This window comes from Macrobrachium rosenbergii, chromosome 41 (assembly GCF_040412425.1).
Source record: "Macrobrachium rosenbergii isolate ZJJX-2024 chromosome 41, ASM4041242v1, whole genome shotgun sequence".
Taxonomy (NCBI): Eukaryota; Metazoa; Arthropoda; class Malacostraca; order Decapoda; family Palaemonidae; genus Macrobrachium; species Macrobrachium rosenbergii.
The window spans coordinates 60,337,085-60,361,479 of record NC_089781.1 but is presented as its reverse complement, the minus strand read 5'-3'; the positions used below and the strand labels follow the sequence as shown (position 1 = coordinate 60,361,479).

At 37.1% G+C, this 24,395-nt stretch overlaps 1 protein-coding gene across 1 annotated transcript in view; it reads left to right on the top strand.

The window, feature by feature from the left end:
- The first annotated feature begins 2,019 nt into the window (after positions 1–2,019).
- The window catches only part of LOC136826884 (SET and MYND domain-containing protein 4-like), a 38,368-nt gene continuing 15,992 nt past the window's right edge, over positions 2,020–24,395 (top strand). Inside the window, exons 1-3 of the mRNA XM_067084416.1 lie at positions 2,020–2,173; positions 15,717–16,607; positions 21,302–21,423. Coding sequence (XP_066940517.1) covers positions 2,149–2,173; positions 15,717–16,607; positions 21,302–21,423 — 1,038 coding nt within the window. The 5' untranslated portion in view covers positions 2,020–2,148. The remainder of the gene's footprint in view (positions 2,174–15,716; positions 16,608–21,301; positions 21,424–24,395) is intronic.

The following is a 24,395-nucleotide window of genomic DNA, read 5'->3' as shown; positions in this document are numbered from 1 at the left end:
TACATAACAAACACAGATTCTGTTTCCTTCAGTGTGTGCCGCCGTTCTAATCCAGAACCTCTCTTACAGGAGAGACCAGCCACTCCATTGCACTCTGTGTCCGATAATTCTGACTGCCATTCAAATCCTGAAATATTCCTGGTCGCCGTCTGATTACGAAAGTCCGTTGTGGCCCCCAAATTTTATATGAATTAATTTCCCCATCCTGGAGTTCAATCCTTCGCAGCAATTAACTAAGAACCTTTTAATATAATTTTGGCCTAACCAAGTTATTATTATTATAACGGGAATAATTGTATTGTACATTGGCCCCTTATTAATTAGCTTGCTTGTTACCAATCACTGCAGTATTGCTCACTGTATATAATTAATGAACCTGCCCATTGATTACTATTTTGCATTCTGTTTTGTTTCCTTGCTTAATTGCTAATCTCTGTAAATAAACCCCTTTAAATTGTAAAAGAATTCTAATTCCAAATGGCGACCTTACTCATTTAAGTGTAAATCCAGGGAAAATCTAAGGTAATTTTTCAAATAACTTTTCCTTTGTTCATAATCTGGGCTCTCTTGGTTCGTTGGCAGCATCATGATAAACCTTGTTTCAATTCTCTCCCCAACCAAGACGACCAGTTTATGACAATATCTATATATATATATATATATATATATATATGTATATATATATATATATATATATATATATATATATATATATATATATATATATATATATATATATATATATATATATATATATATATATATATATATATATATATACATATATATATATATATATATATATATATATATATATATATATATATATATATATATATATATATATATATATATATATATAAATATGTATATATATATTTATATATATATATATATATATATATATATATATATATATATATATATATATATATATATATATATATATATATATATATATATATATATATTATATATTATATTATTCATTCCTTTCTCATTAGAAATTGCTATAGGAAGACTGTCACATAACAATATATATATCTATTTTGGGTATTAAGGAGGAATGTTCATATTCTTAAAATTATGTATATATATATATTATTATATTATATATATATATTATTATATATATTTCTATTAGAATATATGCTATATAAGACTATATACAACATAACATAGAATCAGATCATACATTATACATATATTGGTGAGTATGTATATATTCTTAAAATTATGTATATATATATATGTATATATATATATATATATATATATATATATATATATATATGTATATCTGTAGTATATATATGTATATATATATATATATATAATATATATATATATATATATATATATATATATATATATATATATATATATATATATATATCTGTGTGTGTGTGTGTGTGTGTGTGTGTGTATAAATTATATAATTTCCAGAATGTGAACATTCCCCGTTAACACCCAAAATAGATCTGATTCGATTGTTAGTCGTGACAGTCTTTCCTGCAGCAATTTCTAATGAGAAAGGAATAATAATAATAATAATAATAATAATAATAATAACCTCCCCTATAATAATAATAATCCAGAGGATGACCAACGAGCTGGTCGTACATGTCGAGTTTCATTTGAAGGCTTTTAATAATAATAAGTTTCATTTGAGGCTAATCCCTAATCCCACGTCACCTCAGACACATTGTGAACTCGTGCATAAAACAAACTACCACCAGTTCCCCTTTCATTTTAATCATCATTAGTTGTTCATTCAAGAGCCATTTGCTTGATTGTTTTGATCAAAGCAATGGAAAGTTGATACATATGACTTATATTTCCTTTTTGTAACTTCTATAATCACCTGGATAGCACTTTCTATATCGGAGAACGAATGAATCAGAAAAGTAAAAAAAATGAAGGAAATAAAAAAAAACAGAAACTGATTGAGGTTTTGTTTGCCATTTTATCCTTTAAGAGCCAGTTAAGGATTTCCGAACGGCTTTTCGATTGTTTCCTGACTTTATCTAGCTAGAGAGGAGCTTCGTGTCTCGGGCATTTTGCTGTATGATGAAACCAGTTTCCCTGTAGCCCTCTTGCTTGTAGGTGGTAATTCGTTGTCTTCGCTATTTTACAGCCGTATCATAAATGGCGGAGGCCAATCCCGAAGAAGGTAAGCTTATTAACTTTTGGCGGGGGTGCCATTTCTTTACGGTCATTATCTCTGTCGGAATCAGTTCTGGAGTTTAATGCAGTTTATTATCTCCTGTTTGACCGCGTTGCTTTGCCTTCTTTTAACTAATTCGTTACCAGTTGTTCAAGACCGTGAATACACAAGGCCAAGCTTTCGCATTGTAGTTGCTTCAAAATTCTGTACTTTGGGTTAATAACCTTTTAATTTTCTTCAATAACGTTTCTTATGATGATTGACAGATCTATCTCACCGACTACTGCAAGAATGCCCATATACATTTCAGGCATTATTGCGATATTTCAATCCCACTAGGCCCATGTTATGTGATCAACCTGTTTCGGCAAACTCGAGATAGTATGAGCTCTGGTCCTCAAGGTCCCTGGCACCTCTTTGTCTGACACCTGATTTTCCATTAGCATAATGGAAAGGGAAAGAAAGAACGGAATCTTAATAGATTATTACAACTTGAATAAGAAAGATCAGGTAGGGCGTTACAAATAAACGGTCAGGATGAGGTGACAGCATCTCTGAAGTCTCGGTAAATGAGGGCTGGATGTTAGCTTTATTCCGGAATTTTCTGAACTTAAAACACCTGGTTGATTTGTTGATAAGTAACAAGACAAGGGTCCGATAGTCGGGGCACCGTCACTGATCCATTGTAATTTTACCTGAATACCCCTTTTTGGATAGTGTGAGGGTAATCTGATAGCCCATACAAACCATGAGAGAAGGACATCCGTATATTTGATTGATTTTTGTGCATCATTTAACCTTGACATTTGAATGATTAGAAATTGTATTACTTGAAAATCTATCATACATTCAGAATGCCGAATATGCATTTGAAAAGTTTCCAAGGTTATTTGGATGTAATGTGACATTAGTGGGACTAAATATGATGAGAGAGTAAAAAAAGTTCTGTGCTTTGCCCAACAAGAAATGTCTCAAATGCACAAAGCACAACGAACCAGGTTAAGAAATTTGTTATACTGGTACAGGTACTTGGAAACCTGTAAGTTTTGCAATTATGAAAGGTGCTTATTGAAATAATTGTAGTTTGTGGTAAATTTGGCCTTTAATATTTTTCATGAATAAAATCAGTTACAACCCTGGCTCCCTGGCTCCCTATCGTCTTCAATAATTGGGGTCACAATGGGAGATTGAGGTTTCTGGATGGAGTTAAAAGTAATATCAGTTTAATACACGGTTGCATCCGAACCTAACCTTGGATCTTACCTGACCTTGAGACAAAACCACTACTTCACCAATTCCCCACCTAACCAGATCTATGGCACCATAAATCATAGTGAAATGAATGGATACATTCTAGCCTATCTTTCCCTACCCTAGGTTGCGAAGACCGAACTGACCAGAGAGAAAAGGACCCAACTTAAACTGAGCTACTAAGGGATTCAGAGCCGATGAAACCGGTTTTTCAGCATCAACTTTTTATCAAAGCATTGGACAAAGGTGAAAGTTGGCAAGTGTATATTTTTAACATTACCTAATTTTTGTAAGTATTATTTAGTACCTAAGTTCGATCATTTTGATATTTATAGCGTAACATGTAGTCGCCGATGCCGGAACCGAGAAAATCACAGACAAGGATCCTAAAACAATTCGTGACGTAAACATAATTTGATGTCATGAGGCTCAGCCCATCCACCTGGTAGGCGGTGAATGGATATGTTTACACAGTCTAGGCTTCAACAAATTCGATAATGGCCAGCAGGATATGGAATTGTCCCCGTGGCTGCAAGACTGCATTTGTGCTGCGGCTTGCCACTTTGCATTCAAGCGAGAAGACCTGTGGCAAGATTTACTATACATTGAATAGGCAGTTATTTCTATAGTAGGAAATAGTTACTTGGCAACAATAGCTGTAGTGTCGTAACCTGAGGTAAAACAAAACAGATTGTCTCTGTATTCCTGCTCTGAACAGATGTAGATGTAACAAATAAGCTATAAACTGGTTTATTATGTGGATGAATTACATGCATTGAATGATTTGTAAAGTAGAAACAATACGAATATCAAGAAAATGGAAGAATCCCAAGCTTACAACTTAGTCCCAACAACCGCTGTGGAAGTTGCAATGAAACCTCCACAAAATTAAGTATACCTTATTTTAACCAGACCACTGAGCTGGTTAACAGCTCTCTCAGGGCTGGCCCAAAGGATAAGATTTATTTTATGTGGCTAAGAACCAACTGGTTACCTAGCAACTGGACCTACAGCTTATTGTGGAATCCAAACCACATTATAAAGAGAAATTAATTTCTATCACCAGAAATAAATTATTCTAATTCTTCATTGGCCAGTCGGAGAATCGAACGCGGAACCAGCAGAGTGCTATCTGAGAATTAATACCCACCCATCCAATGAGGAACCTGAAACCTCCACAAAATAATAATAGTAAAAAAAATAATAAAATTGAGAATGATAATACAATCAAGGGGACAATGACAAATCCTGCTCTCCAACATTGATATCAGTGAAGTCTAGGATAGGTACTAACAAGGCCAAGAGAGACAAGGTCTTCCCAACTGGATGGAGTCGCCTCCCACCTTGGGTAACTACATAGACGATGACGTATTTTAGAGGCACCTGCCCATTACGGCAATTCACCTGCTGACGCAATAAGGAGGTAAACAAAGCTCCACCTACATGGGGGATTTAGGGGGAAGTGAGCAGACCTCTTTCTCTTGGCCTTGGGTACTGATATCAGTTAGTGAATATGTCATTGACATGTGACCAGAGCCACAGTGAAGAGGCGTTTTCACCGTATGTATACTTCTCTTCATTGTGGGTGGAGCCTCATGATGTCATAGGTTAGCTTCACTACTGTGTTCAAAATCCTTACCTGCGATTTTGATGGCTCGGCCATAAGAAACACACTTTTATTCTGATAAGTACCAGAACCATTGAACTTAGGTACTAAATAATACTTGTAAAACTTAGGTAGGGCTATAAAATATACACTGCCCAACTTTCACCTTTATCCGGTGCTTTGATAAAAAGGTGTTGCCGAAAAACCATGTTTCATCGGCTCTGAATCCCTTAGTAGGGTGCATAGATCATTGAGAATCGATATTTGCTTACATGACCAAATTATTTATCTTTTCTGTGTTATGTCCTCGTCCCTCACTCACCCAAATCTCAGGATGATAATAATAATAATAATAATAATAATAATAATAATAATAATAATAATAATAATAATAATAATAATAATAATAATAATAATAATAATAATAATATCCTTTATTGCAGCTCAGGTCCATATACATGGAATATCCAAATACAATACACACAATCTAGATACATAAGATAACGTGATAAAAACAATAATTGGCACTATCGCCACGGTTGCTGAAGTAGAAAAAATAGAATTCATAATAATGGTAATGACAGTAATGATATGGAGAATAATAGCAAAAAAAAAATTAAAAATGATAAGTTAAAAATACAGATTGCAGACAATTTCCAGTTAGGGACCTTAGATGGTCGCATAAGTCAGGTCCAGAAAACTAAATACGAGAACTGAAAATTGCAAAACTCTACAATGATATTATTCACAGTAGTAATGAAAAAGGAAAAATACCAATAACAATAAGAAACGTAGATATAATAATAATAATAATAATAATAATAATAATAATAATAATAATAATGACAGATTCTGGAGATGTCTCTTCACAATTGCAAAAACAGAATAAGTCATTTAAGGAACAGCCACCTCATTATACCGTCTTTCCCACAATTTAAATCTTCTTGCTTCACTGCTTAGGACGCTTTGTATGAGTGAAATGCTGCTGTTTCTCAGTCTGGTGATCAGACTGGACATTGTTCGCCTAATAATGATTTTCAAATTATTCAGGCAGTTTTCTATGAACATCTGTGTGGCGCAGTGATAGTGAGGAGTGTTTGTGAGGCATCTCAGAATGTCACTGTGAACAAGAGTGATACGTTTCATGGTCTCTAGTCTAGGGTATAGTTCGTCCAAAGGGAACACCCATATATACTGTAGCAGTACGAGCGAAAGAGCAGCAGTTTCGTGTCTCGGTGACAGAAGGCAAACCTCCTTGCAATCATGTTGCTAGTTGCACATAATTTACGGCGCTTCTGTTCTATGTCTGCCGTATCTTTTAGGTTTTCCGTGGTAATGTGGCCCAAATACGGAAATTCATGCACGAATTCCAGACGATTTCCAAGAAAAATTTGCGGTTCTGATATGGTTAAGAGATCTCGTGAGCAGCGAGATACACTGGGTCTTGGTTTTCATTGTATAGGATATCAAATTCCTCTGCATATTGGCGGCAAGTGTTGATGAGCTGCTGAAGACCTTGCACCGATGGGGAAATCAGAACCATATTGTCGGCATAACAGTGGTCGTTTATTGTTTCGTTGATAGTGCATCCGATTGGGAGTGACTTCGGTTTGTCATTCAGGGCATCTGTGTACGTGTTAAACAGGTATGGAGAGAGAATGCACCCTTGTCGGAGCCCGTTTGGAGAGCCGAAGGTGTACGACAATACGCTATGCTGTGTGGAGAACCAACAACGTAACATGCCAATTAAATATAGAGGTGTGCCTCGTTTGTGCAGCTTCAGGAAGAGCTTCAGGTAGTTTACTCGGTCAAATGCTTTTCTCACATCTACAAAACAGGAAAACGGGGGAGGCTGATGATAGATAATAGTTCAGCAATTTTTTTAGGATGTAGATGCAGGTGTCAGTTGAGTGGTTTGCTTTAAACCCAAATTGGTTGTCAGTAGTGTGTAGAAAGGGGAGAAGTCTCACTAGAAGAACAGACTCAAATATCTTCGACGCAATTGTAGTAATTGCAATCGGGCTATAATTGCCAGAGTCAGCTACATCCTTTAGCCTGTTTTTTTTATTAATGGTATTAAGTGAAATAAGAATAGGAAGTTTGAGAGAAACTGGTGAATTATGTACACATTGCATAGAGCAGCTAGCAAAATGTAAATTATGGGATGGCAGAATTTGAAAGCTTCAGCAGGCAGACCGTCGCAGCTGGGCGATTTATTATTAGGTAGGTTGTTTATGGCATCGCTGATGTTACCTGGCAATATACGATTGGCAAAATGAAACAATGTTATCAGTAAGGAAGTTATCTACATCCATCCGGGAGTCTTGATCTTTTATACAATTCAGGGAAGCGCTGAAGCAATTGCCCCACATTCTTGCGATAGCCTCGTCACCGACAGCATCTCCTACTCTGTGATAGCTTTTCAGTTTTGGGATTTAGGGATTGAATGTCTTTCCAAATACAGGGGTAATCTCCAGATTCTAATTTTCTAGACATAGCATCAGCTCTTAGTTGCTTTTCATTCTGTCTGCAGTGCTTAAGGGTAAGTTTGAACTGCTTTCTCGCTTGCCTCATTAGCAGTGCATAGTGTCCTTCCCTCAAGCTACCATTTTGCCTCCACGGTAAAAACATTTCTCGTGAATGTGTATATAGATTCTTAACCAAGTCATTCCATCCAGGTATTTTACGATAGTTGCCTTGACGAGATCTAAAGGTATCCCTGCCGGAGGCAAGCATAGCGGAAATTATGTTTGAATAGAATTCTTTCAGATCTCTCCTGTGATAGTCATTTCTACATTTTGGGTTAGTGCACAGTAAGGTGTCTGTCGGTTGAACTATTGACCACAGCCTGGTTTCCGTGGTTTCCCTAAAGGATCTGGTTTCCTGTTGGTTTTTGATATCCCAGTTAACAGCAGGTGGGCGATCAGTTAGGGGGTTCACGGTAGGGAGGGATGGGGTACTGAATGACATCCGTAAGGGAATGTGATCATAGCCCATTGCAAGATTGTGTCGAATGTTACAGGTCACAATAGAATCAGGAAGTTGTGGGGACGTGATGCAGTGGTCCAGCCAGGAGGTTGTAATTGTGTCCGTTCTATTTTGTACATCGGTATAGGAGGAGGGAGGGAGGAGCATTACATCGCTATTTGGAGAGAGTGATTTTGACAGAAACGAGTAAGTTCATTTTAAAATTGTTTTGTGGGATGAGAATTTAGGTCCCCAATTATACAAATATGATCAGTAGTAGAAAAGTGAATAATGCTGTGTAAATCACCTAGGATCATGCAGTATTGATCAAAATTGTTATTTTCCTGGGGCAATAAATATTAATTATTGGGATCTTGGAGTCCCCTACTGTCACTTGAAGCCCAGCAATCTCTCACTCCTGTAGGTCAACACATTCACCATATTGTCTAACGATTTAAGCCACAGGAAAGAAAGGCCCCCTTTCGGGCGACTGGCTACGATGTGATCTGTAACTTGCATCAGTGAGGTCGAGAAAGCTCTGAAGTCTTTATGCACTGAATTGCAGATGGCAAGGTCATGAGGCCAGAGGAGCATTTCTTGTAATGCAATGATGCCTTTGAAATTTTTGCAGAACATGTTTAGGGGAGGAATGTTCCGTTTGAGGCCAAAAATATTCCAGGAGATTATATCTAATGTATCCATGGCAACTCACAAAGATGGGAAATGAATGAGTTGATCATTTGGGTGGATAGGGGATTGGCTAGTAGGGGTGGGCATTCACTCGCCATGGAAGGTTGACTGGCACTTGTGGTAGAGGGCGAGCCTTTGCCTGAACCCCTGCTCTGGGTGTCAGTAAGTTCCTCTGGAGGGTGGGGGGGTTGGTCCCGGATTAGGTTGTATCTTGAGACTTTTATATTAGGACCGAAGTTCTTGCCTTGAAGAACATCGAGGTGTTGAAAAATAGGCAGGTAATCCTGCAGGCAACTTTGTTTAATTTTGCATGGGAGTTTGTGGGAGATAAGAGGGTCGGAGCCCGTGAGAAACTTGACTGTCTCTACTATGGCATCTAGCTTCACCTATGAGCATAAATTGTGAATTGCAATGTGACATCTCTTCTTGTGAATCACCTCACCCGAAACCTGAGTGTTGGGCTTCTTTCCAGTGGACAATCGAGATGTTCTTTTCTTTTTTTTACATGTTTGTGTCTACCAGCCCCCAATCCCCTCATGATCATTCACATCCTCATCCATGATGGGGGGTTGGGTAGGGAGAGATAGGGTTGGAAGACTCATGAAGGCTGGTGATCGTCACTGAAGATCTATCTTCCACCGGAAGCACTAGGGGGGGCTGGGGAGAGAAGGTTGGGGGTCCAATAGGTCTATAGGTGATGTGGACTCTTCATCCGAGGGAGAGAGGGCAGTTCCCTCATGGGAGGGTATATCCATCTCAACTTAGCGTCACACCCTCACTTCTCTCGTGTTGTTGGGAGGCAAGGAAATAGTAGATGCCTGACTCAAAGGAGTCTGGTGGCTTGCTGTGCGACTGTCTAATGATTCCTGCATTCCTTTGATCTCATCCCAGGTCTGTGAAAGATTACTATTTGTTTCCACAGTTTTAAGACTGTTGAATGATTCCTGTAATCCTTTGATCACATCCCAGATCTGTGAAAATTTGTCTTGTGCCTCAATTTTTTCTGAGGTTTTGTCAATTTTTCTGAGAGGGATTTTGCTGTTAGAAAGGCATTTTCCACTGTACAGTACACTGCAGGTAAGCTTAGATCAGCAGGGCCCTTTGGGAGGCAGATTGTAAGGGTCATAGGGGTAGATTTCCACTGAGCAGGTCCTTAGCCACTTACAGTAGTGATATATGATATTTTCTTGAGGTTAAACTTATTGTGGGTTGCTCCTGGAGAATAGTTTCTAATATAAAATTTTAGCATTTTGTATATGCAGCATTAATTTCCTCATTGGAGAAGGTTGCACTGACAGATTGTATAGCAGACTCGACGTCTGAACTGTTTGATTGGTATTGTGTAAAGTAATGACAATTGTTCGCGAGTACAGGGCATAGGTATTGTTAGGTGCCAGGGTCACTGGCACTACGGTTGGAGATTGGTCAGATGACATTTTTGTGGTAAAGGGAAGGCCAAGCACTAACACATACGCAGTACTCTATTACCCACTTCCCAGGGCCAAAAGCTTCGAGAAGTTGAGACTTGAAAATTTCAAAGGCACTGACTGGCAAAATGTAGATTAATATATCTGTAATTACACAACACTAACTGGCTTACACGCGGTATTGCGTAGAGACACCATTAACACATTGCCTTCCATGAGAGGTATAATCACCAAGAGTGAAAAACCCTTCTTTTCTGGCAAGAGAGACTTCCAACATGTCCACCCCTGACACACAAGCTAGTATTATGAATAGTGTCCCCAGGGGTCCCTCATAAAGTTAGACTAAAGGGGATATGTGTAATGAACTCACCAAAAATTCCCCACAAATGTCAGATCTGATAAAGCTCTAATTTACATTTAAGTAATTTTTCCTTGGTAAAAACTGTTTTCAGATTAGGCATCCTGCCAAACATGATGTCCATTCCTTGTCAAATTCACAAAAATTCACATTTCAAAATTCCAACCCATTTTCACGTAATCACAAGTCTCCAAATACTTCCATAAGATGTTAATGAAGTCGAACCCTTTCTACCCACCATTAATGCATACCCCACTAAACATGCATAAGTAGCCTGCTGTATTGACTCCAAAATGTAGTGGTATTGTTTTGATAGGTGTCTTGAGAAATGGCTCTCCAATCATGACAGCTGCTGAGATGTTGCCAAGTATGTTGGGTGGAATCTTTGTTACCAGTCCCATGAGTTTACTTCCTTAATATCCTGGCATAGCAGTAATTCCTGAACCTACTGAAAAATCCCAATCACACCCATGTGTTTTCCCCTACAGTGAACTCATTGGTTTAGCTCCAACTTTCATTTATGCGACGAAATAATGCAATCTTTCTATCACACTGCAGAGGCCCAAGAAAGTTATTCTTCTGAACAAAATGCTATTGAAACCATCAGCAGCCATCATACTACTGTCCAACATGTGTCATAATATTAATTAGTGGTAGCTAGTTGCACTGCTAGGTGTCACTGGAGCACCTCTAGTCAAGTAGCTTAAATCAATACAATCACAGGTATCCACTCTTATTCACCTGCACCTTTGGATATAGCGTTTTGCTTAATAGATTTTAAATTGCTGAATAAGAAGTCATTCATAGCCCTTTGAGAATAAGTCCACATTAAAACTGATCCACTGAGAAGTCCAAACTTGAAATTTTACGTAACCTTTGATATAGGAAATATCTTCCCCATCCATGGAAATGTTAACAATGGAAAAGGAAGTTTCCTTAAGGAAGATTTGTCAGAGGACCACCTGTAACAGGTACATAACCACCTTGGCATTATCCATCGTATAGAATGACAGTTCGTAACAAAACTTTGTATACCTGCAAGAGCATAGCTTCAGTACAGGGTTGTCACATGCTTGCAGAAAGCATGGGAAATTGCTAGGTACTGAAGACTAGATGAAGGTGATTAATTTGGAGAAACCTCATGCTTCATGCCATATCAAGAGTGGAAAATAATAGACTTTAGACCTACTCTTAGTGTAAAACTAGATTTACCACTTGTCTGTGATTTACTGTGTATATACTGTGTATTGTAGACCTTGCAAACATATTTGGTACCTTCATGGACAAGTCAAACCTTTTGATGTATTTATAATTCTATCACTGTAGGCCTTAATGTTTTCACAGCCAATTTTGTTAGCTTCTTGGTGATGGCTGGTGTTCCACTGAGGTTGAACCACAGTGACTTTAGTCAGGATCTCTAGTGCATCACCGGGAAATCTGGATACCATACTGACAGGAGGCCAGCACTAGTAGTATGTTCCTCGTGGAGGATGAGTTATTGTTCACTAAAACTGAAATGGAGAATGAAATACAGGAACATTAAATTAAGTATCCAGTTCTCATTGGAATACCTCTATAGAAGAAGTGGGTAGCCAGAACTAGTTTCCTTTATGCATATTGCCAGCTATGGTAAGGATGGCATTAAACTTGAATATGGTGGTGGTGGTTTTCCACAGGGCCTGAGACCAACTAATAAAAAAAAAACAAGAACAACCAGAATCATATTCTGTGACACTTTAAGCCTACTCAGTCTAATTCCTAAATTGCTCTTGTTTCTCACCTAATATTAAAGTATTGGTTATGACAATGACTTCACAAACTTGGTGTTCCTGCTTTAGGAAATAATGCTTCCTCGTCTCCTCTTATAACACATGGCTTATCTTTAAATCTTACACTTTACAGTACTTTGTTTTTATCTTGCTGTATTACTATGGGTCTTATCTATTGAGGAATATTCCTTTTAGCCCTGTATAGCTAGATTTATAGTCCTAAAAGAAAGCCCTTTGGTGTTCAGTCTTCATCACTGGACACAGACCAGGATAAAATTAATGGAGGTTGTATTCGTTTTTTCATGTTTATTCACAACGTACCACCAGCAATCCCATCAGAAGGTTTCCTGTACCGATTTTAATTTTATGTTGAAAGGAAATTAAGAAACTAATGAAATTAGTCAATTTAATCTTGTTGTATTTGTATCAACTTTCAATTTTAATATTATACAGTACTAATCTGATGACTAAAATCCTTAATGCCAAACTGGTGCTGAATATTTACAAACAACAGGACTGCTTTTACCCTTGTTGAACAAAAGGCCATTTGATTGTTATCACTGTCCTCATAAGCATATGATAATCTGCATGAGTTTATCTTTATGAAGATCCACCTACCAAATTTCTACCACCATCTATAGCACTCTACTGCAGCTAGACAATTTATCAGTTGGGATACTTCAATTGTATTTACATAAGCACAGAAGGTTGAGTGAAGAATGTTAGGCTACAACCAGAAGGACAAATAAAGGGCTGTGCAACTGGTTTCAACTGCAAATGGCTCATTAGCCCTAAAGGCTTAGGATTATTAGACTCAAGCTCCTTGGTGTCATCAACATAAAAAATTCAGGATAATCTGGAAATAGTTATTCAATTTAGTGTAATGGCCCCTTTCAGTTTAATTTAACATGTCATTGAAGATAGCATTTGACAAGTGGCACAGTTATAACTGCCTTCAACAAACTGAAGAACTGTCTTAAATGCCAGCTAATACAGCCGTACAGGTAGTCTCCCAGCTGGCCTTCCTCTTCATCATTATTGTCCTTTTTACAATCTAGTACCACACAAACAAATGTTGCATTTTTTTTTTTTTTTTTTTTTTGCTTTCTCAACAACGTTTTACCAAAGTCATTTATGCACATTTTGTACCCTAGGCATTTTCACTAACAGTGTATACTGTTCCTTACAGCAGCTAAGTCTCTTAGTAACATTTTTTTTTCACTCCTTGTCATTGGCCTTGCACTGTAGATAGGGTGTTGGGCTCTTTGGTACCAGAATGTGCTCCTCAAAACAAGGTGTCAAACCATGAAAAGATTAGTAAACAGCAAGTTTTCTTAACAACTGCCTGCTAGATGACTGTTCTTTAGTTCTTAGTTCAGTTATCCACCCTTTCTTGGTAAGGATAACTACAGTTTGTTGTTCAGACATTCAGTACCAATTCTTAAAAGACTGTTATACCTACAGTTTGTTTCCTTTTATATATTACTTACAGATGAAAATAAAAAAGGAAAAAGGAATGACTGACCCCAATAACCTCACTTATAAATTGTAAGGGAAATGCAGTCAGCTTTTCAGAGGTAAGCGTTAACTTTAATCATACCTAAAGCTCATGATCCCTACTACAAACAACTTAATCGCCAGCCACGAGGTGCCTTAAAGTCAGTTAATCAGCGTGTTGCACAAAACCTAATGGGATGACCAAATCATAAGTCACTGATGGAAGCTGTACCTGAAGTACAGCCAAAGATCTACAGGACAAGAGAAACATGATTTCCTGAAACCTACAATCAAAAACCTCTCTAAAAGCGACCTTCTCTGGTTCAGTGACAGCAGAAGCTGATTAGCTTAACTAGTTGGTTGGATGGCGAGTAAACCAATAAGAGTATCATCAGTGTGCAAGAAAAAATGTATAAAGTCACCAGATAGAAAACTATATCTCGAGTGGAATAGGATATATTTGGCCCCGTGGATAAATATTCCGTAGATTAGTCAAACTTTATACTGTGGGAAATAATTTATTAATGAATATCACGTCAGTTAGACATGACCTTTTCAAAATAATCTCGATAAAATTTAGTTTTGGCCAGAAACAGCCCAAGCTATTTGGCTAATTATTTCACTGTTCAAAGTTTCTGACCAACAAAAATCTAATAACAGTGAATAAGGTACATCTAATTCTTCCTGCAGTTACCAACTCTGAAGTTGACTGTAAAATCAGGCTTTCTCCTCTTGGAGGAATAAGTTAAATGTAAATCACGCTCATATTAGTCTGCCCAGTCTCCTGTCTTCCTTCTCGCTGTACGTATGGGGCATGCATTAATCTTCTACAGCCTGATATTTCGGTTCCTCCAACAAAGAATAGTGTTAAACTCTTAGCACCTAGGTTTATTTATAGGTATTTCTTTGGATTAATGAAGTGATATAGTGAATTTTTTTCAAATCATCTCAGTGGCTTTCGAAGTTTAGGTGTTTGGAAACTTAGATCTTATACTACCATAATGAGCTAATAAACCTCTGTGACACCCATGCAAGGATGGCCCTTCACACTTACACTGGTCTTTAACACACTAACACTATAGATAATTGCATAAATATTCAATCTCTTGGGGACGTAACAAGGACGTCGTAATCAATATTTATTTATGGCCGGTATATCACTTTTAACTCCCACTATACTTTTAAAACAAAGTATAACGAATGCCAAGAAATATTTTTTCTTCAGACTTGTTTCTGACGAGTTTGTTTCTAAGATCAATTCCACAATTATTTAGGGTTCTTTCTTTACCAGATGAAGATTAAGGAGAGATAGAACCTTGTATAAATTATTTATTTCTTTTCATTAAGTTGAATAGCCGTAATTTTTTATCTATTATTTTGGCCTCGTTGGTTGAAAGACACTGCTTGTGGAATGCCCTAGTTTTGATTGCCTGAGAAGCCATTTCACCTCCAAAAATTGGAACGGGATATAGGTGGTAATTATTTTGGTTCATGTATATTTGGAGAGTAAGCTTTTAATACCCGTGATATTTTCTAAGAGGTTTATAAGAGGAAGTATTTCATGAAATTATCTTTCTAAATCACAAAGTTTTTTATTCATTTTATAGTTTGGCAAGGTGGTCAAATTAAAGTATATATTTGTTTTATTACGTGTAAAGTACTTGGATATGTAAGGTAAAATTTTATAATGTCTTTAATTAGGAATGTTATCTGAAGTTTGTATTGGAACTGATGTACTAGCAAATTATTTTAATCAAATGTAGTGAGCGAAACCTGCTTATCGATTTTTTTTTTTTGACCGACTGGCTTTAAGTTAATCGCTTTCACAGCTTCATTTTCAGTACTACAATATATTTTTCAGACAAGACAGCAAATTATAAATAAATCATTTTAAGAATATCGGTCCTTGTCATTTTGTAATTTGAGTGTCAATGCAAATAATTGTATACTTTGCCATAACCCTAACAAGAAAATGTATTTTCAGCTGTTACCAGGACAGTCAGCAAATCTTTAAGGGATTTGTCGGCATGCTTTATATGTCGCTTGAGAGAGGATGAAAGTAAATTTGCAGAAGTAAGGAAACGATTCACTGGTGGAAAGACGCTTCATGAACTGTTTGCCAGCATATGGGATTTAAAAGAAGCCCATGAAATGCTAACACCAGTGCTTGAAAAGAAAGAAAAATCTGCGGCATTAGCAACTGAAGAGGGTAGAGAGGGGAACAAATTTTACCAGGAAAAAAATTATGCAAAGGCATTAGAGAAATTTAATGTAAGTATCATGACTGCTCCACATCCCACAATTACACGACCGGAAATATCTACCACTGGTGAAGGAGACAACCTTGGGGAATCTCCACCGATTAATCCTGAGTGGTATACTGGCAATGATGCTGAAGGAGCGGATGGAGCTTTAGCAATAGCATATGGAAATCGATCAGCTCTTATGATGAAACTTGAACTTTATGAGTTCTGCCTAAAAGACATTGAATTAGCTCTGAGGCATAGTTACCCGGAAGACATAAAACATAAGCTATTAGACAGAAAAGAAAGGTGTCTTGCTGCCAAAAGAAAGCAAGAACTCGAAAGGCAAGCGTCTGCCTCACTTCCAAGAAATTCTGCAGATAGTGTAAGAAAGAGAGGAAGCGGAAGCAGCGGTGAAATGGCGGCCGATTTTCTCAAAAGGATGGTAGACAACTTGACTCTAACAGCTGCAGAGGTTGATCCACTAGGAATTAATGGACAGTTGTCATTTAGAAAAACACCTGTGATTAACAAGAAAAATTCATCATACCCTTGTTTCAGTGATTCAGTCAAGGTATCTTACCACTCGCCAAAAGGAAGATACACACTTGCCGTAAAGGACATTTCACCAGGTAAGTTACTATCCATTTTATGAATTTAAAAAAATGGGAATCAAGTGTCGTGATTTCTTTCTCTCTCTCTCTCTCTCTCTCTCTCTCTCTCTCTCTCTCTCTCTCTCTCTCTCTCTCTCTCTCTCTCTCTCTGTGCAAGAAGCGTAAGTTTAGAAATACGAGGGGATGACTGAGCAAAGTATTCTTTTTGAAAATGGAAGGCTTTGTGCCAGAATGGAACAAACGCGGCTAATTCTAATGAAGAGCTCCGCACGGAGATATAGTTTATTAAGATTTTTTTTATTGAACAGTACAAGTTAGATAATTTGGAGAGTTGTAATAGCTACCAAGAAAAACGATAAAGGGCATCTCGCTCGGATGTTTTTGAAAATTGTCAAAGTTTTTAGTTTAAGTTAACAATGTCATGGGTCTGGAGCTCTGATCGGATTTTGTTGTGCGAGTGCCTTGTGGCTAAGCAAGGATAACGTATCAGGAACGTCTGCTCTTGGAACTGCGAGTCGGTGATAAAGCTGAAACGTGACTGGTTGTTTTGTTATAAGTTTCAGAAATTATGTAGGATTTTGGAAATTAGACGTTCCTTGAAAATTCCGGCTTTAGTTTACTACTGGTGCCTTCGATTCACCTGTGTCGTCCTAGTTCCTGGATTATTTTGGATGTATTGCTAAATTCCTTGCGAATTTAGTCTTCCTTACACACAGACGCTCTTGTTTTTCCTTCCGTAATATGTTTTACGTAATTCTTTGCAGTCTCAAGTGTAATTCTTCCTTTAATTATAGGAAAGGAGGCATCGTTTATTAGTGACTTTTTTTGACGAAACAATTTAGAAAAGGGTGTATGTGATGCAACACTGTTGAGATCATTTGAGAAATTTACCGAAATAATTGTAGAAATTTACCCACTTTTGTTTGATTTTACGTCCTCCCCGAGGTCTGGTACTAAACATCAGTCAATATATAGGGTCTGTTCAACTCAAGCGGTGGGGGCTGAGCTAATACTGTGACGTCACACGTCACAAGCGTAACGCTTCCGGGCTTATCTATTGAATTAACCAAGAAACCTTTAGTTTTCATACATTTAATCCATTGCATGGTGCGTTTGATAAAATTTGTAAAGAGGTTACCTGCATGGTTATTTTCTAATACCCATTCTCTCATTTAGTCACCAAGCCTTGTTCTATTTTAACATAGAATATAGAAGATTTAACACACACAGCTACTACGGCTTTCTTTACATGTTTATTCTTTACTTATTCACATTTGGTGTATTCCCCAAGTCCATTGTTTATAACATGACAATTGCTCTCTCTCTCTCTCTCTCTCTCTCTCTCTCTCTCTCTCTCTCTCTCTCTCTCTCTCTCTCTCTCTCTTAGGTAGTAATATCATTAAGATTGTAAATGATTAAGAAATGTCTTTGAGTCTGTCACTGTTTTCATATCTCATTTTGAAAAACAAACTTTTTTTTTTATTTACGATAACGGTTAGATGATAGGTTAATTATATTTTCCAAATCTTATTATGAATACTAATTGTTATACAATAAATACATAGAAAATGTGGATATAGGAAAGTGTAAAAAAAAGTCAGTTGCATTTGCATGACTTGACCACAAAAAATAAAACAATATTAAAAGTATATGAATTATATCATACTGTACAGCATGTAAGGAATCAAAGGAATAAATGATGAAGAATATGATACAGACAACACATTGTAGGCAAGTCTCTCATTAAGACTCATCTCATAAATATACATCCGAACACGTAAGTTTACATATGACACATACTGTATACATAAATGTGATAATTATACATGCATCAAACGATTATAATATTTTCGGGAAAAGGTACGAAAAGGTATTTGCATTTATTTGATTTTCCTTCATAAGAAAACAATATATAATAGATAGTCCTTGAGGGAATAAAATAATCAAACAAATGACAAACAACTCACGATAGCCTTCACTTGAACTATTTTTGTATGACATAAAGAAACATTCTTTCAAGCATTGTTTTTTAAAATTTCTTAGTTAACATTCGCTTAGTGCTATTCTCTTTTTTTCTATGAAATTTTTTTTATTTTAATGCCAGATTTTAAAGAAAATACTAATTTTAGCAAAGATGTGCACAATTTCATCAGGCAAGGATAATTTATCTGATTTCTTGAGCTGCGAAACCAAATTCACTGGGCAGTCTTTGCGGTCCTAGTGTCTCGCCATTTATGGTTTTGAATAATTTTCTCATAATAAGTAGTTGGGAATAGACTTGTTCAGATGGATAGTACAAATTCCCTCGGCTGACACCTTAATCCATGTGTTGCTATCAGTAGTTGTGCCATCTTTTGTTCCTAGATATGGGTATCTGGTGATGAACTTTCTTGCCTTATATCCCCCATGGGATGTATCTTAAAGATTCTTCAATCTTATCACCTACATCTGACACCGGGTTATAAAAATTAAGGCACATATCACATACAGTTGTTGCATCATCACCGTCATTATCACTTTTGCGCTTGATGCAATGCACGAATTGTGAGGGAAACACTCGCATGATGTACATGGATTAGGCCTACCTGAAATACTGTTCCTCGTTGGACGGTTGGGTACTATTGTCAGCTAGCATTCTGCTGGTCCCGCGTTCGATTCTCCGACGGGCCAATAAAGAATTAGAGGAATTTATTTCTGGTGATAGAAATTCATTTCTCGCTATAATGTGGTTTGGATTCCACAATAAGCTGTAGGTCCCGTTGCTAGGTAACCAATTGGTTCTTAGCCACGTAAAATAAATCTAATCCTTCGGGCCAGCCCTAGGAGGCTGTTAATCAGCTCAGTGGTCAGGTTAAACTAAGGTGTACTTGACCTGAAATACTACCACTTGAAACACATTCCGTATTCTCTACAATCCTACTAGAATTACTCTCTTCACTCATCAGAGAGACATTCTTGCCAAGCAGATATTTCCTGAGTCTCTACCGAAATTGGACGGGGTCTGGGTGATCTTGACTCCCTGCCATTTGTCTGATGCAGCGCCAAAAAAAAAATGCTCATTACAATCCTGATTGAGTCGTCTTGTTATTATGTATTCTATTTTTAACAGTCTTTGCAACATCTCAAACAGCCCTTTTTGGAATGGGTAAAGACTTTTTTTTTCTTTTTTACTTTTCACTTTCATTGCTTGCATCATTTCACTCATCCTAGCAAGTATCCCAGTTTGTGTATCAATTTTAACTCCTAATGCATTACGTGACTCGATGTCTCCGTATTTTCCATACGAGCTCATGGCATCGAACCAGTCATTAACGAGTAAAATACTGTAAAGTCTGAGGTATGTGCCCAGTCATCACCTTCTAACGTACCATTCTCACCTAAATAACTAATTGAAGCAGAGCAAGATCCTGACACATTTAAGTTCATCTTTAGTTTTCCGTATTTCTTGAATATACCGTGTTGATACATACTTCCCAGTGGCTAAAACAAATCCTGAGTCAATTAAATGGTTTCTGTAACTCAAGCATATGAGGAATAGCTCACGACAATGAGACGGAGTCAGGCTATCTGTATTGGCCCTGCTAAACATGGCGCCCTGCGGAAGCTTCGATAATGTAAAAACATAAGATTAAATTTCTCAAATGATCTCGCCTGTACTGTATCATAAACACCTTTTTCTACTTGTCAAAAAATTTCATTAATGAAAAATTATATCTGCGAAACTGTCTGCATGATGCCATTGGCGTAATAACTGAATTGTTAAGGAATGTGGAGATGCGTGGAATAAATGGTTAATTTAGCAAGGATTAGTGTAGGTGAAATGAAGTTGCGTTCAGAGATGGATTGGTAATGGGTTGAGAATGGAGGATATGTTCTTAAAGTTGTATATAAAGCTGACGTTCTGGAAGGATGGTGGACAGGAAGACATAGATGGAGTATTATAATGTTAGGATCTCACGTCCAGAAAGCGAGAGATAACGCAATAAGTCCTTAGACCGAGGGTCCCAGTTTTGGGGACGTGTCAACTGGGACATTCCTGTAGTTAAGTTTCCAGCTGGTCCTGGAAACAGGTGTGAAATTTTATTAGTTTCGCATACATACATGATTTTTACCATTGTCAAAGTAGATATTTTCCAAATCTTTCCTTTCCGTATTATATTAATTTACATACATAGTTGAAATGTAAGAATGTGAGCTTAGAAAATATATAAGGAAACAGTTTCTATTTTGGGTAAATTTTTTCATTAGGAAAAATTTAATGATCCTGAAAATACCTATAGCATAAACAGTATACATAAAAGCAGTTTTGTTTAAAAAAGCATTGTTCCCTATTTTCGTACAATTTCGCATAATTCTCTGGAAGTTTATATTTCGATTAATGTAGAGAATAGTATATAGTGTAATTTCTCTCCGTGTTTTCTGTAAATTTTGACAAACTGGTGACATTTTATTTTATTATAAATGGGATTTATTCTTAACAGCTCTTCGTCTACATGACACTTGAAATAAAATACCAATGTTGGGAAAATAGCATTAATACATCTGACAAGCTAAGCTTGTCTTGGAATGGGTGCATTGCCAAGTATTTTGTGGAATTATTATGAAGAAAATACAAATTGAGTATTTTTGTCGTGAAATCATGCTGTTTAATATAAAATAACTTTCTAGTTAATCCACTTTAGTAAAACCACAAAATGATTGTTAATTTGCAGGTGAAGTAGTTGCTGTGGAGAGGGCATTTTGTGCAGGCTTTATTGAAGAAAACAGTACACTGCTGTGTGGACATTGTCTGAGATTCACCTTAAATCCTGTTCCTTGCCCTGGATGTACAATGGTAATCTTTTTATTTTGCTTCAGTAGCTTGTTAACAATATTGGTGCTAATCAAAAATTGAAGATTTTACAAGTGTAACATTATTAGTTGGATTTTGTTTGCAAGAGCACATGCGCAAAAGTATTTATATTTATTCCTTATAAACTGGTAATTATCCAGCGCATGTGCACTGTTTGTACATGTACATTCTTTGGAAATACTATCCTACACTTTATCTAGGTGTGATCAAGCGTCATTTAATATTTAACTTTTAAAGTAGTAGCTTGGTACAAAACTTATGTAGTATTGCCCTTTGCAAATGTAGATGTTCAGCTGTCATGTTGATTGATTGTTCAATTACGATACCTGTTGCAATGTAGCTTGTCCAATGACTTGGGTCACTGGTCTTCTTTAGCTTCATAGATGTTGTGGATGGCATGTTGTGACATTTAGGAGGCCTCAAACAACTCATTTGCCTTCCTCAGTACTCCCACCAATTTTGTTCCGTATGTGATGGAAAGGGAGGCCCGTATGTTGGTTGGTAATTGGCAGAGCCATATTTCCCCTTCGACTTTGGACCACCGTGTCATGCTGAGGGTGTTCTTGACCCCAGGAAATTGTTCCTAGGCTCCTGTCCAAGAGTCCTACATATCTTATTATTTATTAATTTGATTTAATTCTTGAGTAAATTTCCATTTTGGTAAAATTTATTAGACTTGATAAATGGGAAAAGGTATCATGGCTGGAACTGGGGTTTATATCCGAAGCTAATAATAGGAACTGTGGTAGGATCGTCAACTACCTGATGATGTTTGATGATGCTTGGAAAGGGGTATCAGTGGGGTTATTCACATTGATACCTCAAAGGGTGGAACCATTCTGCAGAGCTTGGATTCCATATGGTTCTCAGGATAGGACTTGTGGCATTCTGTCTGGCTTCCAATAATATGAAAAAGGATGGGGATGATCATATTCTGGATTCTGCACCACCTTGTCATGCTGGGCCCTTAGGCTCCTGGTCCTATTCCAGGGGACCTGATAAATGGTGTGGTTCTAATAATAGGAACTGTGGTAGGATCGTCAACTACCTGATGATGTTTGGACTTAAGGGGTATCAGTGGGGTTATTCACATTGATACCTCAAAGGCGGAACCATTCTGCAGAGCTGGGCCATGGATTCCAGGGGTGGTGTGGTTCTCGGGATAGGACTTGTGGCATTCTGTCTGGCTTCCACATAATATGAAAAGGGTGGGGATGATCATATTCTTGGAATGCTCCCTGTCCCAACAAGCAGTTTGGCTTACACTAGAGCTACCCTAATTGTGTTGTGCCAGCCTGTGGGGTAGGGCAGGGAGTGGACTATTGGGAGTCAGCTCTTACTGGTGTCATTGGTAGAAGAATGACCCCCATGAAAGACTGATGATGTCTTTTTAAGATTTTCAGGTTTGTTTATTTACTTGCTTTTCTTTTTTACTTCATTCTTTGAGTAGTAATAAAGAAGCAATTATCCCTAGAACCTTTTGATGATACCCTTTTGGCACATACCCTTTTGCCACAGATAATGGCACCGGGCAAGAACATCAATGGCAATTCCCTTTGTTATTCAAATGGACCATTCAAATGGACAGGTCCATTTGAATAACTGAAAAGATAATGGAGCAACTTTCCAAGTAAGTGATCCCTCGTTACTAATGATACTTGTGATGATAATAATAATAATAATAATAATAATAATAATAATAATAATAATAATAATAATAATAATAATAATAATAATAATAATAATGTTAAAAGTAATACATCACAGAATATGCCCAACACTTAAAAACTTAAGATTCTTCATGTTTTGGAAATTCATTTAGAACCTGATTATGAGATGCTGTGTGAGACTTTTAAACATATATGGGACAATTGCTAAAATGAGATTGAATCTTGATATCTATAACGAATAGTGGAGTGCTTGGATATTTTTAGCAACCAAGAGGAAGCTTTCAAGGCATGTTGCAACATTAATTTCAAAAATCTTAATATAAACATTAGTGGCGCTCTCAGTGAAAATTTTCCTAATGGCTTGGGTGTTTACTGACCTGCAGACTGTACCAAAAAACAAATAAATTTGAAAATGGATATACTCTCAGCGAGAAAACCTAAAATTCCAGTGTGGCTTATTTCAACAGCAGAGAGGATAATGGTAATTACTTTAAAATGAACAGAAAAGGCTGGAACAATAAAATCTGGTGATATCTCCCGTTTTGAACAAAAAACTGTCCTCATTCATGCAGTCTCTCCTACAGAGTCATATATGCTTTGCAGCTACAAACAAACAACAGTGAAATGGTGATTGATACCTAACCCCATTTAAATTTTAGTTATGGCAGGAGCGTAACCTCCATCAGATATCTGTATGCATTTGCCGCCATAGGGGGTTAGTGCCGTCAGTGCACCTCACGTGGTGCACTGTAGGCATTGTTTAAGGGTCTTTGCAGCTTCCCTTCGGCCCTAGCTGCAATCACTTTCATTCCTCTTACTATAGCTCCGTTCATAGTCTTTCCTCCATCTTACTTTTTACCATCTCCTAACAATTGTTTCACAGTGCAACTGCAAGCTTTTCCTCCTGTTAAACCTTCCAAACCTCCTTGCTGTCAATTTCCCTTTTTGCGCTGAATGACGTACTGTAATAGGTCCCAGTGCTTGGCCTTCGGCCTAAATTCTATATTATATTTTACCTGTATTCTATTCTATTCTGTATGCATTTACAGAAGAGGAGATATTAAGCTGTGCCCAGTAGAAGTGTGGAAGGTACAATAAGGTTCCTAGGACATCTATGGTTATCCATACTTTCAAAGGGTCTGTTGTACCCTTCCATGTGAATATTGAAAATGAAAGAAAAGCAGTCAAACCATTCAAACAGAGACCACTGCATTGTTCCAGTTTCAAGTATGGACACCCATCACGGATTTGTAAAAATGAAAAAATGTGGTACTTGCTCTATGC